The 19,066-nt window shown below is 46.7% G+C and overlaps 1 protein-coding gene across 14 annotated transcripts in view; it reads left to right on the top strand.

Annotated features, from left to right (window-relative positions):
• The first annotated feature begins 4,146 nt into the window (after positions 1 to 4,146).
• Positions 4,147 to 19,066, top strand: part of atxn2 (ataxin 2) — a 36,873-nt gene continuing 21,953 nt past the window's right edge. For 5 of the 14 annotated variants that reach the window (XM_061260078.1, XM_061260082.1, XM_061260081.1 and 2 more), the window contains exons 1-9: positions 4,149 to 4,868; positions 8,960 to 8,996; positions 9,312 to 9,371; positions 10,105 to 10,176; positions 12,672 to 12,822; positions 14,197 to 14,211; positions 17,191 to 17,324; positions 17,512 to 17,603; positions 18,185 to 18,376. In XM_061260078.1, the coding sequence (XP_061116062.1) occupies positions 4,753 to 4,868; positions 8,960 to 8,996; positions 9,312 to 9,371; positions 10,105 to 10,176; positions 12,672 to 12,822; positions 14,197 to 14,211; positions 17,191 to 17,324; positions 17,512 to 17,603; positions 18,185 to 18,376 (869 nt within the window). In that variant the 5' untranslated portion in view covers positions 4,149 to 4,752. Of the gene's footprint in view, positions 4,869 to 8,959; positions 8,997 to 9,311; positions 9,372 to 10,104; positions 10,177 to 12,671; positions 12,823 to 14,196; positions 14,212 to 17,190; positions 17,325 to 17,511; positions 17,604 to 18,184; positions 18,377 to 19,066 lie in introns of all 14 variants that reach the window. The other 9 variants (XM_061260077.1, XM_061260076.1, XM_061260079.1 and 6 more) reach the window with 6 other exon arrangements.

Genomic DNA, 19,066 nt, shown 5'->3' with positions numbered 1-19,066 from the left:
AAGGTGAAGGGAGTCTAAAATGGATTGTGTTCGGTCTCACCCTTGGGTAGACTATATTGTACTGCAGACGTGGTGGAACTTTAGATTCAACTAGAGATTTTTGAAACGTGATAATAATCTCAATGAAATGGGTGATGACATCACAGGGAAGAATTCAATTGACACTGGTCAACTTTAAGTCAGGAATTTAAATCTGGAATTTATTGAGTGAGTGCCAAGTCAATGTCCTAAACTGCTGCTATGCAGCTATACGAATACATAAATGGTAAAAGTGCCTTTATCGAAAGCACGGTACAATTGATTCTCATTCACACACACGCACACGCACACTTACACACCAACGGCGATTGCCTGCCATGCAAGGCACCAACCAGCTCATCAGGAGCATTTGGGGGTTAGGTGTCTTGCTCAGGGATACTTAAACACAGCCCAGGTGGCGGATCGAACCAGCAACCCTCCGACTGCCAGACAACTGCTCTTACCACCTGAGCCAATGTTGCCCCATCTGTTCCTGTTTATATGCTGTGTATCAAATTCCTGCAGATTAGTCTACGGCCTGACATTTTTAAAGAAATTTTTTTTTGTTTGTTACGGTGGGCATGTTTTGAATTCCATGTTATGGAGTGTTCAAATGGATTGCAGGTAACCCTTATTCTGCTTTGTAGTTAGGTGCCAAAATGTGTATAATATCTAATCGTTGAGTCTGAAAGTGGCTGTGTTATAACGATGCTTGCCACCAAAATAAATAAAAACATTCTTTAACACCAAAACATGGTTAGGTGGTCAGAAAATGTTAACGAACTAGGCCCCTTGCAGTGCCGTTGCTAGTGGGGTGAAAGGTGGTTACTGTTCTAGGGGCCCACAAAACTTCCAGTAGGATGGGTGGCCCAGAACGTCTAGCTACACCTCGGCCCACTTGTGTCCAAATTATTCAATTTTCAGAGGAGGTGCATGAATAAAAATATTAATGAAAATAGCTTCTGAAGCTAGGACATCTGTTGAAATTGCAATTTGTGCTTTTATGTGGTAAATCCAAAAACAGATGCCAAGTTCAGGGAGACGGGAGATAATGTTTCGGCCTTCTTTACCATAGAGTATTGTGTTGTGGTGCCCCCTAACAGGGTACCTGCCCACTATAGACCATCCACACTAAGTGACTCAGTTTGATGTGAAACTCATAATTACCTCACAAAAATTATCGGGAATTAAATGTGTATTTTTGTACTGAACCACTAAATTGCACCATTATAATGTTGAGAACTACAATATGTTGCTGTGTACTTACAAATCTGTGAGCATTAGAATGTCCAAGTTAAATGAAGGTTCTGCTTGAAATCAATATCTCCATACATTGTTAAACCGAGGCAAAAAAATTCTAAATGCATTCAAATACATTATTTCTCCATAATATTATGAATGACATGAATGAGTATTACTATGCTTGTAGAAGTTGTCTCTAGGGTCTATTCTCTGTGCCGCAGTTATGTTTGCGTATTATTATTGAAGTCCCCGTGACATTATCTGATTTGGGGTTACATTACATTATTTCAATTTCCTCGTTTTAAGTTCATTGCATTTCTATTGATTTAATCTGTCCTTTCCCCGTGCTGAGGGAGTAAGGTTAATGCATTCTCTGACTGACAAGAGTGGGAGCTGTGTTATCCCCTGCCGGGGATAGGGATAAGGAGAAGGCACCCTGGTCAAAGAGTGCTCTCTTACAGGTCTTTTAGAAGCACAAAGATACTCCACAGTTGAAGCGTTGTGTTAACATGAAACCACCGCCTTAAATTATGATAGCGATAGCCAGGGGTTAAATGCACTGTTTTGACTCAGTGCACCCTCCACCCCTTCAAACACAAGTCCTTACAGCTGGAAGATGCTAAACCATCACACCAAGGGCTGTGTTCCCATGTAAAGCACAGGAGTGTTCTGACTGTCCACTCCTGAGTTCCTACCTGGCTGCTGCTCGCTGAGAGGACAGTTTGTGCACAGGGACCTGTTTCATTCACGGCTGTGTCATTTTATTCTCCAGAATGTGCCTCTATTTTTGCCAGCTTGCAGGGCTGCAGAGAGAGGGACTGGGACACTTTGTCCAGAACCCAGGCCCGAGGGGGGCCAAGGATATGGGGTGCAACTATTTTTAATTAGTTACAAAATCCCAATATATTTTGTCCCGGGCCTGAGATTTCTTAACTGCCAGCTCGTTTTGCCTGCAGGCCGAATCCACTGGCCTCGGCTTTCCTTTTCTCTTTTTTTAAACTATTTTGTCAGACATTTTTAGAAAAAAATAGGAAAAGGGATTAATTAAAATAAAGATTTCACAACAGCAAAATGAACTTTGACCATAACCCAACTAACCAACAGAGGGAGTTACACTGGGCCTGTACAACAGCAGTGTTGTAAAGTTTTAAGAAAATGTACTGTATTATATATATGTGGGGTAATCTGCATTTGACCCATCCTAGTTACTTAGGAGCAGTGGGCAGCCACCTTGGAGTGCCTGGGGAGCAATGTGGGATTAATGGCCTTCCTCAAGGGTTCAAGAACTGTGCAGACCTTATCGTGGCTACACTGGGGCTTGAACCACTAACCTTCCAGGTCCCAGTCAGCCACTACGCTATAGGTTGCCCCAAAATGATGGTGAAGAATGATGATTCGGACAAAGAAAATACACTCATTGAGCACTTTATTAGGAATTTATTAGACTTATTGGTCTTTTGCTGCTGTAGCCTATCCACTTTGAGGCACACTGTTTTGTATTCAGACATGCTCTAAGCTCTTCTGCATACCATTGTTGTAATGTGCGTTACTGTCATCTTCCTGTGAGCTTTGACCTGTCTGGCCCTTCTCCTCTGACCTTTCTCATTAACAAGGCCTTTTTGCCCACAGAACCGCTGCTCACTGGATGTTTTTTGTTTTTCGCACCATTCTCTGCAAACTCTAGAGACTGCTGTGCCTGAAAATCTCTGGAGATCAGCCGTTTCTGAGATACTGAAACCACCCTGTCTGGCACCAACAATCATTCCATGGTCAAAGTCACTTAGATCACATTTCCCCATTCTCACATTTGGTCTGAAAAACAGCTGAACTTCTTGGCCATGTCTGCGTGCTTTTAGTTGCTGCCACATGATTAGCTGATTAAAAAGTGTCATTAACAAGCTGGTGTACAGGACTACCTAATAGAGTGCTCACTGAGTGTACATTTAAGAAGGTTTAGTGATGCAACACATGAATCCATGCTTCCATGCTACTAGCCATTATCCTACATGCTGTTACACTCCTATAAGCTTCTGTATAATGTTGTATTATACATGTTAATCTATGACCACTAGTAGAGGGCACTAGTGGTCATAGATTAACATGTATAATACAACATCCAGGGCTATTACAACGTTACAAGTGTTGACCTCCCCAAAAATGTACATTCCATTGAAATGGAAAACCAAACAGGTTGTTAATGGACTGCAGGCTCCACCCAGCCTCCAGGATTGGTTTCTTCAGTCCTGTCTTTAATAAAAGATGTATTTTGTGTACAATGTATTCAATTTATTTGTTTTTGAATCACCCAAGAAAGAGCCCTGGACAGGAGAGGACATCTGCAACAAACTACTGAAAATACACAATAACATGGAATCTGGACAAGCAGGTGCACAAAGACAACCAACAAGAACGTGATTGCCACGGGTTTTTATCATGCGATTTGCATTTTAAGGAGATGAGATGATCTCATGCTTATTGTCAGAGCATTGTTTGGAAGGCAAATATCAAACCTATCATTTACCACAGCTTCGTCGTCCACCCAAATGTTACCGGTTTCGACGCATTGCTTGCACGGTTACCAGATACCAAAAATAAGACTATTTTGTAGGGGTAGGGTGGGGGATTCTAGGTATTATCAACGCTTGCATTAATCAGATGTCAAGCTAGCTACGTTAATTAACGTGGCACAAGTGCGTTTGTAGAGTAAGATGGGAAAAAAATAATCTCAGTAAAAGGTATGTATGTAATACGACGATAAGGTTAGACAGTTCTCGCCATCCTCATTTGAAATTTCGAGAGCAAATTGCACTTTTGTGCTTGTAAAATGTTGGCAACTGATCCAGTCATTCGACAGACACGCTTCCACCGGCTCACGTGGTGGACAAACAACCACTGCTGATTTCAAGTAATCTTTCGACTTCCTGTAAATAGTGCCACTCTGTTCCACGTCGCTCTCTTCAAAATATCAAGAGACAACATTATTCTCTGTGGTTTTTCTTTGGTTTAATAAAAACACAGTTTGATCTTTGTTAAAACAGGTCCTTGCAGCGCTGTCAAAGGGTTGAATAAGTAGAATTGGGTAGTACGCAGCGTTGCGCCCTGGATATATCCTTCCGCTATTTTTTGTCTCCTTTCAGACTGTTTTGGTCTTTTCGCTGATAGCAACGAAGAGAGAACCCGAGATAGCTGAAAATCGTTATTATTTGTTCGAATTAAAATTCATTTTAAGGGAAAACTACTTTTTGACAGGAGTTTTAGTACACGCCTTGACTGCACAAGGGTAGTTGTCATAGCTACTGTCTTTTTAAAAGAAAAGAAAAATCTGTTCTGCTTTTAAGAAGTATTGCAGCGTTAATCTATGCTGAAGCCAGGATTCATTATTTAGCGTTGGTGAACGTTGTCTTGTAATTTATTTTTATTTGTTTTTGGGCTTCATATTTTTTTTGGAAATAGTAGAAATAACGTGCATAAGTCGTCGTTTATGGGCTCATCATGTCAATGAAGCAGGCCGGTGGTAACCGTAAACCCGGCGGTGGCAGCGGCGGTGCTGCTGCGGCCTCTGCTGCCGGGGGAGGTGGAGGACCTGGCGGACGGCAGAATTTGGGCAGGTCGGTGCTTTTTCAGTCTTTCTCAAATTAAACGCAAAATGGCTCAGTTTCCAGTTGACATTCTCCGGGTGATGTTCGTTGAGTATGTTCTATGGCAGATGGGCCAGTGCATGTTGGCTCTCGGTTAAAATGTTAATGTTAAATACATATCACTATTCTGGCCTGGTGCGAGTTTTTAACCAGGCCCAGAACAAGCAAAACACCCTGCATTCCCCTACTGAAGCGCTGCTGCGTGTTTTGTGCGCTGTTCTAGCGCTTGACGTTATTTCCATAAGTTGATGCAATTTCAAGCCTCCATGTTAACTGGTCTAGCTCAGACGCATTTTAAACAGGTTGATTGCAACATGTCACCTGCCATTTAACTAATGCTAATGTTTAATGGATTATAGACTATGCAAAAGTCAGGATGCCATTAGCTAACGTCGCGGACGATGGCCAGCTGATGTTATAGAGCGGTGCTATGTTATACGTTAGTTAGAGAGCTAGCTACCTATGGTTAAGATTAATTTGCTAACGTTATTGCATTTTTCTAATGTTAGCTATATAAAATGTAACTTTGCAATCGAATTTTACTTAGCAAGATTTGCTACCCAGCATCAATGTTCAAAGGCCAGTTTGTGGTTGCTATTATAGCTTGTTAGCTAGTTCGTGGGCAAGATTTGGCAATAGTCTGCACAATTTATCACTGACTAATCCGGTGCATTGATTTATCTTTTATAGGTAACGTTAATTTAGCTCGCTAAACCGAGATAGCATGCGTGATCGTTGGCTAGCTCGCTAATCATTGGGTGCTTCGCTTAAACTAGTTAACGTTATTAACGGGGAGCTGGTCGTATTGTTGCGTTATTAGAAATAAAGAAAGGAAAAATGTCCTTTATGAAATTGTAGTCAGCTAACGTTAAACTAGTGAATGGTTTGTAGTCAAATGAGCTTCTTTAATTTTCAAACGGTAGCTCATTCCGACTGGGTGTACAGCGAGTTAGCTAACGTTAGTTGGCTTATTCAACCTCGCTGCTTTTGTAGGTTTAATTTATACTCACAATCTTATCTAGCTAGCTTGTTAGCGAAGATGTCACGTTTTATCCTGGTCTCACTGATTAAAGATAGCTATGTTTTCGGCTGGGTTCAGCCAATCTGCAATATTTTAGTTTGAATAAAAACGTGCATAGTTTGCTGACTAGCTGATTTCCATGGTATGTGCACCGGGGTGCCATAGATTAGGCCGGTTTACCAGTAGGGCACGCCAGTTAGCATGCTTCTTAGCATGTCGCGATTTTACACTGCTTCAACCTTGACGATGTCGACACTACTTGACTTGTTTATATTTGTGTCCTTGAAAGATTCTGTTCTGTCACCGGTTCTGCCCGTTCGAAACGCAACATCAACGTTATTTGTAGAACGCTAGAATTCTTTTTTTTTTTTTACTGTCAAGCAGGGTTGTGTTACATTGAATGATGCCGTAGCTCATATACACTCCAAAGTGAACGCAGCTAACGTCAAGTACCGTGCCAGTTCTTCCATGCAATTTTGTTCCGACAGCCTTTGTACATAGTGGAATGTTAATGTACTGTCGTGTCTTGCTTTATTGATGCAAATGAACGGGCATCGCCTTTCCCATGTGACTGATCCAGCACACATTTCCAGGTCGATGAGATTGTCCGATAAGAGAGCAGAATACACGCCACACTCCCCGCCCTCGGATCAGAAATGCTATCCTTTTAATAACGGTGCAGCGAACATAATGCAATGCATAACGAAAGCTACAATTAATTTAAATTAATGAGCACATAATGGACGAAGTTGAATGGTTCAATGTAATTTAGAAGCGCACAGGATATGCATTAGTGGCTTCCATGGTAATTTGTATGGGGATTCCGGTAGCTAGTGGGCGAGCATTTTCCTTCTACACCACTGACAGGCACTGAACGTGACGCGTAACGGCAATGCCCAACGCAGAAAAGCGGCGAGGCGTTCCTTACCCAACATGACCTTTCTCTGTCAGTACTCAAAAATATGACACAAACTGACAAGACGGAGGAAGTAACGCTAGGGAAAGCTGAGCTGTCGCTTTTTTTCAATGGGGGAGGCCGGTACCGTTTCTCCGTTGCCGGTTGAAATGAAATGTGTGGCGACCCGAGAAGCCGGGCCCTGCGGTTCTACCGGCTTGGTGCGCACTCGAGGGAGATAAATGGCTTTTTCATGCACACGGTAGACTCGATTTGATTGCAATTTGTGGTCTGCCAGTCCTGTGTATAGGGTTAGGGTTGCCCTAGAGCTCAAAACCAGTAGGCAACAATGAAGTTAACATAATGAATTTCTCACCCCTTTGTGTTGATGCATGCCCTACTAATCTTATGAACAGTGTTTGGGGGATTTGTACTTTTGGCAGCACATTTTGGGCAGGCGTTGTTCCTGATTCATTTTCATTTGATGAAATCAGAGCCTGCATGAAACTGCTCCTTAAAATGGCCGTGTGTTCCTCACCCAGGTATCGGGTGATGTAGTCCGATACAGCTTTGTTTATTGGCGGTAATGTGTTCTGGAGGAGTGTCCGTTCTGCCACACTTGCTCTGATACTGCCTTCCTCACATTACTGCATCATTCACTGGACCCAGGGCTGAACCTGGAGGCCCACACGCCATTCGGCATCCGTTTCGTGCTAACCTCCGCTTTTAATGATTTAACTAGCCTAGTCATTAGCACGTTCCCCCCCCCCCACAAATGTTCCTTTGCGGTTTAATCTATGGTGAAGCCACTAGTGTATTTGTCTAGTCGGCTAATTGGGCCCAGATGATTGGTGGAAAGGAAAGCCTACAACGGTCATTTGGTAATGGGGTTCCCTGGCCCTGCTCTGAGTGGGAATGGGGTTCCCTGGCCCTGCTCTGAGTGGGAATGGGGTTCCCTGGCCCTGCTCTGAGTGGGAATGGGGTTCACTGGCCCTGGTCTGAGTGGTTTTCAGGTTTATGCATTTCTCACACAGGTGTCATACGAGGCAAATCATGCGGGTGCATTTTTGTGAAACGCCCTTGTCTAGACCGGCTGTGCTGGTCATAGATTAACCAGCGCATCGAGACTGCTGGCTTTGTAACCAGGGGGTGTTTCACGAAGCAGGATTACTCAGTTAGCTTCAGTCTCTTCAGTCCAGATTTGGGAGGGTTCTGAGTTCCTTGGTGCTGTTATCCGGCTGACCCAGTGATCCTGCTTCATGGTCCAGGGCCCTGCTTTCTGTGTGAATAGACTGTCCACCAGGGTTGGGGCCGTTGTGCAGGCCCCTGAGAGCCACTGGGGCTGCTGGAGTTGCAGTTTGTTCCCATTGACCGTCCTCTCTGTGCCACGGCATTACAGCGTCCGCAGTAGGATTTATTTAGATGCCGGAGGAGCGTGCAGGCTTCGGTTTTTCTCTCCGAAATGTGGCCTCGGTTCCTCACGCTGGAGTTTCCCGTCGGGCTGTCGGCGGGAGCCGAAACCGAGACCGAAAGCAAAATGGCCCGGGGCGTGCGTCACCGCGCGGGCACGCGAGGGGAGCGGAGACGGGCGGAGCGGCCTTTTAAACCGGAATGTTCCTCTGGGATCAGTGCGGGAGCGCCGGCGGAGAGGCACCCCGCTCCGGGCCGTCAGCGAAACGGCGGGGCGATGACGCACCTGCACAGGAATGTGGCCCAGGGCCCCCGCGGGGCCGATTTCAGCCGCGCTCTCCGCTCGTATGCGCCGCTTTAATAGGCGCTGTGTGTCAGCGCGTGATGTCACCCTGCCGGTAAGATCACGCGCGGCCCCGGTGTGATTGATGTGCTGCAGCCTGGCCCTTTTGTTGAAGAATAAAGGTGGTTTCTGTGCCGTCCGTCACCAGCTCAGTCTCCCATCTTAATCCCTTTTTTTTGGTTTTGGATTCGTTGCGATGATCCCCCCCTCATCGCAGATCCCCGGCCGGCGTTTGACACGATTGTGTAATCGCATTTCCTTGGTCGCCCGTTGTGTGTGATTTGTGCTGTGAGGCTCATGATAAGGTTATGTTCTGTGATGTGTGTCTAATGGAGTGTTCAGTGGTGCTCATAACGTGTGTGTGTGTGTGTGTGTGTGTGTGTGTTTCACAGAGGACGCAACAGTGTCAAAGGTCCTTCTTCTCCTGCGGTGAGTGTTAATTTCAGTTTCATTTTCACTATTTCAGTAAGTTTTCAGTTGCTATGATTAACCACATTTTCCCAAAATTGGCTTTCAAAATCAGTGCGTTTCTCTCGTTATTTGCCTAAAATCAATTTCTTTGATTTGACTTGCTGAAGTGCAAATTATAGAAATCATATTGGTGGGCTATAGGGAGGGGAGGAATCCAGTTTAGTAAATTCTAGATGTTGGGAGTGTGATATTTGGAATTGATTTGTACAATCATTTTTAAAGTCTTGTTTCAGTATCGTAACATTTTGCATTCGTTTTCCTCGGGTTTTGCAGATTGCCTTCAACGGAGTTTACGCCAACATGAGAATGGTGCACGTGCTGACCTCGGTCGTGGTGAGTATGGAGGGTCAAGATTCCCAATCGCAGCCCGGGCGGACGTTTTTTTTCAGGATTTTAGGGATAACCGACACAGGAACGCTCTCCGTATTCCTGGCTTTCAAAGATGCAAAATGTCTGCCATTACTGGTCAGAAACAAAATTCCTGGCAGCTAGTAGTTTAACTATTAAAGGCCCACACACGTGAGCGGTATCTTCCTGGTTTTAGGATCAGAGACACAACCCACAGCCCACAAACGGTGATGTAGGTTTTTTTGACCTGTTTTTCACCCTGTCCCAAAGCCCAGTTCCCCCACCGCCTCCTGTGGTCTGCTCTCTGTGTTAACATTTAGGTAATTACGCAAAGATGTGCGTTGTCACATGGGAAGTCGTTTTACAAACAGCTTAGACCCTAAAATATTTTCACTTCTACCAAAATTGCATCAGTGTGGATCAGTGTGGAACACGAATGGAAACCTCCAGAATTGTATGAAAAGCTCAAACCCGAAAAATATGTGTGTTTCACGAGACGGCACCTTACAGCTTGTTCCTCTCGAACAGCCCAGTGAGCTCCTCCCGCTGTGTTTTCATCCCTGACATCCAGCTGCAGATCGGTAGCCCAGCTGTTATATTGTCCATTAATGCGTGGAGCTGGAGGGTGTGCTGGGTGACCCAGTAAAACTGAATTTAACCAGATCAAACGGATCCTCGGAAAGGAAATCTTTACTCCTGTCCTTGGTCTCATCCACAGGGAACCAAGTGTGAGCTGAAGGTCAAAAACGGAGTGGTTTACGAAGGAGTGTTTAAGACCTACGGCCCTGAGGTAAGGTTTGGGTGCTGAAATTAACATTTTCATTTTCTAAAGGCTGCCTGCACTTATGGATCATTCAGTTTGCTTTGTAAGTAGTTAGATGTGTTTGCAATGTCATGGCTGTTGATTTTCAGGACACTGCGCAACATTAACCCATAATTTGCTGTTTAGGTGACGCCTTTATCCAGAGCAACTTATAGTTGATTAGACTCAGCTAGGGCCAGTCCCTCCCTGGAGCAAAGTCGGGTTAAGGGCCTTGCTCAAGGGTCCAATACTTGCACTGTGGTGAGACTGGCGCTTGAACAACCAACCTTGGGCTACAGGCACCTTAGCCACCGGGCTATAGGCACCTTAGCCACCGGGCTACAGGCACCTTAGCCACCGGGCTACAGGCACCTTAGCCACCGGGCTACAGGCACCTTAGCCACCGGGCTACAGGCACCTTAGCCACCGGGCTACAGGCACCTTAGCCACCGGGCTACAGGCACCTTAGCCACCGGGCTACATGCACCTTAGCCACCGGGCTACAGGCACCTTAGCCACTGGGCTACAGGAACCTTAGCCACCGGGCTACATGCACCTTAGCCACCGGGCTACATGCACCTTAGCCACCGGGCTACAGGCACCTTAGCCCCTGGGCTACAGGAACCTTAGCCACTGGGCTACAGGCACTTTAGCCACCGGGCTACATGCACCTTAGCCACTGGGCTACAGGCACCTGAGCCCCTGGGCTACAGGAACCTTAGCCACTGGGCTACAGGCACTTTAGCCACTGGGCTACAGGCACCTTAGCCACTGGGCTACAGGCACCTTAGCCACTGGGCTACAGGCACCTTAGCCACGGGGCTACAGGCACCTTAGCCACCGGGCTACAGGCACCTTAGCCACCGGGCTACAGGCACCTTAGCCACCGGGCTACAGGCACCTTAGCCACCGGGCTACAGGCACCTTAGCCACCGGGCTACAGGCACCTTAGCCACCGGGCTACAGGCACCTTAGCCACCGGGCTACAGGCACCTTAGCCACCGGGCTACAGGCACCTTAGCCACCGGGCTACAGGCACCTTAGCCACCGGGCTACAGGCACCTTAGCCACCGGGCTACAGGCACCTTAGCCACTAGGCTATAGGTTGCTCCGCAAACCATACATGAGTAGCCTGAGTAGGCTGCAGTTCAGTACCCGCTAAGGCACATTCTGAGCTGTAATCGTCTCTGTTTCTCATCCACTCTGCTTCCTCAATAAAAAACAGAAATAATATGAACGATGGCAGACTCGAGAGATGGGATGTTCATTATATATCATCATAAACCACCTCCTATAAACCCATTCATTCCTCAGCTGTGAACACGAAATTAACATTTGTCTCGAGATGGCAGCTGCTTCAACATTCCGCCCCACTCCAGTCAGTAGAACTTGTAATGAGTTAAAATGGTCAGCTCTTCAGAAGTGCCCATGACCGCATTGTCAGTTTTCTCTTGAATAAATTGCACTAGTTTTTACAGATTGTAAGTTTTCATTGCACTTGTAGCCTTGAATGCCCACTGTAATGTAATGTAATATAACCAATGATTTGGTCAGTTTGAGTGCAGTCCACTTCCTGGCTCTTGACAGATGGCAGTGTTAAGTGACCTATTAAACGGAACCACAGTTTTTTTGAGCAGAGTCCAATGCAGCGTCTCACTGGGCAGGCAGGAAGCTCAGCTGTGCCCTTTGCCTTATTTAGCAGGTTCAAAGTGGAGCTTCTTTTTTTTACCGTTTCCCTTTTTTTGTGGAACTGAAAGTGGCTCCGCATAAACACGTAAACAGACTGCAAGGGAGGTGAAGGAGAGAAATGTGTGGGCGATTATTGGTGCCCCTCCCCGATTGACCGATTAGCTGTCCGTCTGACGGTTTCCTTAGCAACGTAAAGAAGAATAAGAGATGTAAGATTGTACTGACAAAAATGGCATTAATAAAGCAAGCACCACACAGACCTATACGTTGAATGGGTGCCCGTAGTTGTAGGGACGACTGCTTTAGTGTGACGTTCATCAATTTGTAAATATTGTGCAGTAATTCATGTGATAATACAATTCTTTAAATTCAGGATTGCTTTGTATGAAATTATTTTGTTGACAGTCAACAACAGCTATTCTCTTCCCAGGTCTCCCCTCCCTCTCCCTCCCTCCCTGTCTCTCCCTCTCTCTCCCTCTCCCTCTCCCTCCCTGTCTCTTTCTCTTTCTCTTTCTCTTTCTCTCTCTCTTGTAAAAAAGGCTTTAATGTTAATGAGGTTCCCTGGTTAAATAAAGGCTCAATAAAAAGTGAATCAAAGAATGACGTAGTTGGTGAGAGTCAGGAGGATGTGTGCTTTTTGCCTGCTGTGTCAGAGCGTTGAGAACTCTGAATTCTCTCTTACTATCGAGACTGAATCCCCAGACTGCATAAGGCTGAATAAAGGCTTGTGTCAATGAAGGTAGTTCCTGCTCTGTGAGGCTGACGCGGGCGTGGCCCTTTCCTGTTTCCTGCAGTGTGACCTGGTGCTGGACGCGGCCCACAGGAAGTCCTCGGACCCCAGCCTGGGCCCCAGGCGGGAGGACATCGTGGAGAGCATCATCTTCAAGGCCTCGGACGTGGTGGTGGTGCAGTTCAAAGACGTGGACCTCAACTATGCCAGAAAAGGTGAGCCTTACCTTACCTGCTCGCCCAGGTGCTCTCATGACAGGTAGCTGGCTTCTAGACTCCAGGTCCTGGTCAGGGTGTGACTTTTTCTCATTAATCAGGAAATGGTGTTTTCTTTCAGAACCTTAAATGTTTCCTCCAGAGACTGTGATAAGCACACCCATACACCACACTCGTATACATATATACACACACGCACACGCACACCGCACTCGTATTCTTGCGTACGCACACACACCACACTTGTATACACATGCACACCAGCTGCTGTTGTACTTTTTTACAGTTGTTGGCGGGAAAGAATGTTCAGCAAGTGGCTCCGGAGCCATTTTGGGTCTGAAGTTCGCCATTTCCTGATTAATCTGAAATAATGATAACTATCCCGGGCTAAATTTTAATGGATGCCCTGTAAGTTATGTTTAGTCTTGCGCAACAATAACGGTAGGTCAGGGGCTAATTGGAAACGGATCTGTTGCCATGTCAAACAATTCCTGGTTTCTCTTACTCACTGATAAAGGAGGCGAACCAAAGTGCAGTTTCACGTTCATCACATGCAGTCCAGAAACTAGCATACCATAATTACTTCACATTTACATTTTACATTTTACTCATTTGGCAGACGCTTTTAATCCAAAGCAATTTACAAGTGCATAGGTTCTTCCACAAGTCAAAGCATCGTTTTTGTTTCGTACTTGTTTTGAAGACTGCACACTTCAGAGCAGACAGCCTTGTTAGGTCTTGAAAGATATTGTGTGGGTGAACTGGAATGACTTTTTACTTGCTGGGAGTTATTTTTTCCCCTCTATAAAAAATAAAAAATAAAAAAAATAGTCCAATAAAAACTTTGCCTGTACCAAGAGGCCTTTAGTTCTCAGTGGATATGGAGTCTAGAAGCCTTTTAAAATCAAGAGTGGGGACTACTTATCTTTTTTATGCTCTTCAGTTTCAAATCAATCATGATGTATGGGAATATTGATTCCAGTCGTTCAGCTTTTTGTGTGCTTTTGACAAGTGCTATGATTCACTTACCGTTACGAACAGGGCACACTTAACGTGATTGACTTTGACAGGATGGCATTGGAAGTCCGTTGTAGGACTGCACGGTGTGACCGCTGCAAAATCAGATCGTATTCTGAACTGTAAAGAGCACATTGATTGAGTCATAAGCATAAGTCTGGGGTCAGGGGTCATCTCCATTTCTGTTTAAGTCTATTTAGGTAATGAACAGGAATTCAGTGACTGGATTGAAAAAAAAAAAAAAAAAAACATTAAGTGGATTTCCTGCCCCCAGTGTGGTTGATGTGTGCTCAATGAAAATGGTTTCTGGTCCGTCTGACGATCTCTTCCATGTCTCTCTCTCTGTAATCGATGTAGTGTCTTCAGAGACAGGTAATACACCTTTGTTTTCTACACTTTACACACATTGTTTTGTTGTTGTTGAAGCACCCCCAAAATGACAACCCCTGATATGTGTTCCTCGTTAGGGAGGGGGTACGTAGTTTCTGTCACATTCTTTCCCCCTCCTTTACTTTTGACCTCCCTAATGCTTAGAGGCAAAGGATCTGATTGGTTGCAGAAGGGGAACCACTGATTGGCTGCTGAACGGGGAGCCCACTTGCTAGTTCACTGCATGCTGGGAAAATCATTCGCTTCGCCACCTGCTAAGAATTCATGTCAAAATGTGACGTTTGTCTGACAATCTGATGCATTATTCCTCATCTAGCCATTCCATTAACACCCATTATAAACCTCTGACATTTGAGAGAGTCGTGTTCTCATGAGCGTGCGCGCACACACACACACACACACACACACACACACACACACACACACACACACGTATGCACACAAATTTACCATGCAAAGCTGCCCATCTCACTTAATTGCTGGTGTTGGTGGAGGTTCATTTTGGGGGTCAAAAAGCTTTCTCGTGGTGTCTTGGTGGCTTTCACATCTAGTGCAGTGCCATCCTGGTCTTTGGAACTCATTGCCTGTGTTCACCAAACTGGCAGCAAATTGCAGTGCAGAAACTCATTCTCTCAAAGTGGCTGAGTGTGGCTATAATTAGTAAAAGAAGAATTAACAGCCCAGAACCGGTGTGGGAGGAACTCCGCCACCTGAAAATATGGTCAGGAGAAATGTAGGGGCCCGCTGGAGAACATGTGGTGCTGAAATTCACTCCAAAAATTCAGAGGTGCAATGGGGACGCGGGAGATTTCTCCTTACGGGAGTCTCTGTCCCCCCCCCTGCTGGGCCTGTGTGTCTTCTGGAGTCTGGAGGTTTTCAGCCTGCTTCAGTGATCAGTGAACTAAAGCGTTTCCAAGCCTGAATTGGCTACTGTTTGAAAGTCACCCCAAAAACCTAGTCAGTGCAGTCCTCCAGGACAGGAGTTAAACCTGCAGACACTGCGATCCTCCAAGACTGGAGTTAAACCTGCAGACACTGCGGCCCTCCAGGACTGGAGTTAAACCTGCAGACACTGGGGCCCTCCAGGACTGGAGTTAAACCTGCAGACACTGTGGCCCTCCCAAGATTGGCACCATGTTTTATTTCTCCCACATTTAGCAATTTGGTATATCAAGTTCAAATAAAGTAATTTTGTGCTGGTGAACTGCTTCATAATAAAACCAGGAAACTAGCTGTGAAAGTCCTCTTAATTCAGCATGCAATAGTTTATTCTGGGTATTCAAATCACCATAGTTTGGCATGCAAAAGAGCAGAACTGTGTTCTAATCATGCCAAGCCTAGGATCCTGGAGCATTGGTGTGTGAATTTGTAGTAGCTGTTGGATGAGCTGATCACGCGTGTGTGCATGAAAGCTTTGTGTGCTGAGAACATAACATTGGCTGAAGGTAAAGCTTATGCTGGGACAGGTTTGCAGTGTTTAATCTGAGGCACAGTGAGCAAGCCCTATGACCCGAGTGATTACACCAGAGACGGGCAGTTCCGGTCCTGGTGGGCCGGTGTGTATGCTGGTTCATGCTTCCACCAGTTACCCAGGCTAAATTAGCTCATTTGCTGTATTCGCCAACACCTGATCATGTCTTAAAATGGCTTATTTCTTGTCATGAATAAGGATTCATTTAGACTGGTTACTTAGTGCTGTACCTGGATACTAATGGGTACAGGAGAGGGCGAAAAAGGAATGTTAAAATATTTCCTTTTTTTCTAAGCACTGTTTATATTTTTATATCAAGCAGTTTTGTCACTCAGGTTTAAACGCTCACTGCTGTATTTCCTGGGTACCAGTATGTTCGGGAGGTTATTTTTCAAGCCAGACCGCACATAATCGGTGCGGTGCGTAGCGTCTCCCCATCGCAGTCGAGCTCCGCTCCTCGATCAGTTTAATCCTCCGGGTGAATTCGTGATTTTCGGTCTGATAATCCGTGGCGGTGTGTTCAGTTTGAAGTTGTTTTTGCGGCGCAGATTAAAATGGTTTCCGTCGAAGGTGAGACGCTCGCTCGTATCGACCACCGTGCCCGTCTAGCCTTTCTCAGCAGCGGGGTTGTAATCTATTACCGCTGACAGATGTGCAGGCTGGTGCAGTTTTCTGCGGGAAGGATGTTGTGTTGAATGTGTTTAGAGTCAATTAAGGACAGGGGTGCGGAAATCGGGGCTCCCGCAGGTCTGCCCGTCAAGCTGCACTGGAGTCCTCCTCAGACCCGTGTCTGTGTGAGCACGACTTGAGACCTGGCATGTGATAAGAAACGTAATGTAACATAACGTAATGATGGGCCATTCAGCGCAGCAATTCTGGCCTTTTCCGACCAGGTAAACTAAGTGTACCTGCTGCTTAGTTTACCTGAAAGCTAGATGTTATCTAGCATCGTATCAAGCCTGCTCTTGAAAACCCCCAGCGTTTCTGCCACCACTACATGTCCTGGCAATCTGTTCCTCGCAGTGACCACTGTCTAAAAATACTTCTGAATGTCTGTGTGGAACACGCAAGACATATCCTTTGATAATTTCCATTAATGTCCCCTTGTTCTGCTAACGGAACCCAACCTGAAGAATCTCTTTTAATTCACTTTGAGGCTTTTAACTTCATTTAAGGGATTAACAGTCAAATCTCTCCCAAGTCTCCTCTTCCTGGGCTTGAAGAGAGACACTGGGAATCGGTCGCATTGAACTGTTCAGCAGCCATTACCGCTGGTGCACGCATTTTTTCGTTCTACCCTAAATTTGCATCTATGTATCGTCTGTGTTTCAGTGCTAAATCAAGGCCAGGCAACGCCCCCCCCCCCCCCCCCCCCCCCAACACACACATAAGTCCCCACTTTAATGAATGTCCCCACTTTGTCATGTCTCTCTGTATCTTCCTTCCTGCATATCTTCTGTCTGTGTGTCTGTGTGTCTCTGTGTGTGAAGCAGATAACTTCACAGACTCTGCGGTCAGTGTGGGCGCGCGTGTTAATGGTGAGCACAAGGAGAAGGATCTGGAGCCGTGGGATGCAGGAGAGCCGCACGTCTCCGACAGCCTGGAGTCCCTCGACACGGACGTGGTGCGTACTGCTGCAGTGCAGCCTGGGTAATCCTGTGCACTGTGGTGGGTCCCCAGCTTTAATACTGTCGCAGTGCATTGTGGGTAATCCTGTACACCGCGGTCGGACCCACGTCCACGCAGGAACTGTATTATTTATTTTTGAAGGTCACATTTTAAAGATTTGCCTTTTCCGCTTTGGCTCGTAGTCGAACGGCTGGGATCCTAATGACATGTTCAAGTTCAACGAGGAGAACTACGGCGTGAAGTCGACCTACGACAGCAGCCTGGCCTCGTACACGTGAGTATGCGCACACGCCTTCGCACACGCCTTCGCACACGCCTTCGCACACGCCTTCGCACACGCCCCGCACACGCCTTCACACACGCCCCGCACACGCCCCGCACACGCCTTCACACACGCCCCGCACATGCCTTCGCACACGCCTTCGCACACGCCCCGCACACGCCTTCGCACACGCCTTCGCACACGCCTTCGCACACGCCTTCGCACACGCCCCGCACACGCCTTCACACACGCCCCGCACACGCCCCGCACACGCCTTCACACACGCCCCGCACACGCCCCGCACATGCCTTCGCACACGCCCCGCACACGCCCCGCACACGCCTTCGCACACGCCTTCGCACACGCCCCGCACACGTCCCGCACACGCCTTCGCACACGCCCCGCACACGCCCCGCACATGCCAATCCCTGCCTGAGCCTGTGGGGTGGCTCTGTAGTACTGTCTGTGGCCTGTAGGGTGGGATATAGTCATTCAGAGCCCTGTTTTACCTAGCATCCTATGTGCTGCCCACTATATGTGGCATTGGCACTGAAGCAGGTGTGTGTGTGTGTGTGTGTGTGTGTGTGTCCCAGGGTTCCTCTGGAGCGGGATAACTCAGAGGAGTTCCTGAAGCGGGAGGCGCGGGCGGCCCAGCTGGCGGAGGAGATCGAGTCCAGCGCCACCTACAGGGCCCGTGTGGCGCTGGAGAACGACGATCGCTCCGAGGAGGAGAAGTTCACCGCCGTGGTGCGCGGAGAGCGGGAGCCTCACGCCCTCAACAGCAGGTGAGCGGCTGATCCAGGGTCAGTGTCCTGCGTCTGTGTCCTCACCTGCTCTGGCGTGGGCCCTGCGCCCGAGCGGGACCTTCTCCCTGTTATAATGGACCCCATTGCATTTGGAAATACTCAATGCAACATCTCTTTCCAAATATCGCTGTTGCTCGCGAACATCAACGGAGCTAAAAAGCTAACGTTGTTTTTCTGCCAAGGCAGACCAGGATTCTGGGGTAAAGTGTCGGTTGTTTCCGTCAGTAGTTAGGGTGGCTGTTTGCTGCACGCTTGCGTATTGAAACATCGATCTGTATGTGTTAGCCAGCTGTGAACTTAAGCCCGCAAAATTGTGCCATGACGATATAGGAACTCCTTCAGCACGCGATGCCAGACTATGGAGAACACACGGACACTTTGCCCTGGAGAGAACAAAAGTCGACAGTCATTTGGCTGTTATAATGCACTTTAATCAATGTAATATTTGTTCTTACATTTTAAAATAAATAAATGAATACAAATAAAAATCCCAGGTCAGCTAGCGAGCATTTTTAGACCTAAGCCGTGTCCATTTGTATTAGAGGCGTTGCTGGCGAACTAAATGGAATGTTCATTTTAAATCGCCCGACAGTATATGTTTGCTGAGAACTTGAACACAAGTGTGGTGTGCTTTAGTGGGTGGGATGGTTCTGAGCAGCGTTGGTAAAA

The sequence above is a fragment of the Conger conger genome, chromosome 11 (genome assembly GCF_963514075.1).
Source record: "Conger conger chromosome 11, fConCon1.1, whole genome shotgun sequence".
Lineage (NCBI taxonomy): Eukaryota > Metazoa > Chordata > Actinopteri > Anguilliformes > Congridae > Conger > Conger conger.
This window is presented reverse-complemented; position numbering and strand designations above follow the sequence as displayed.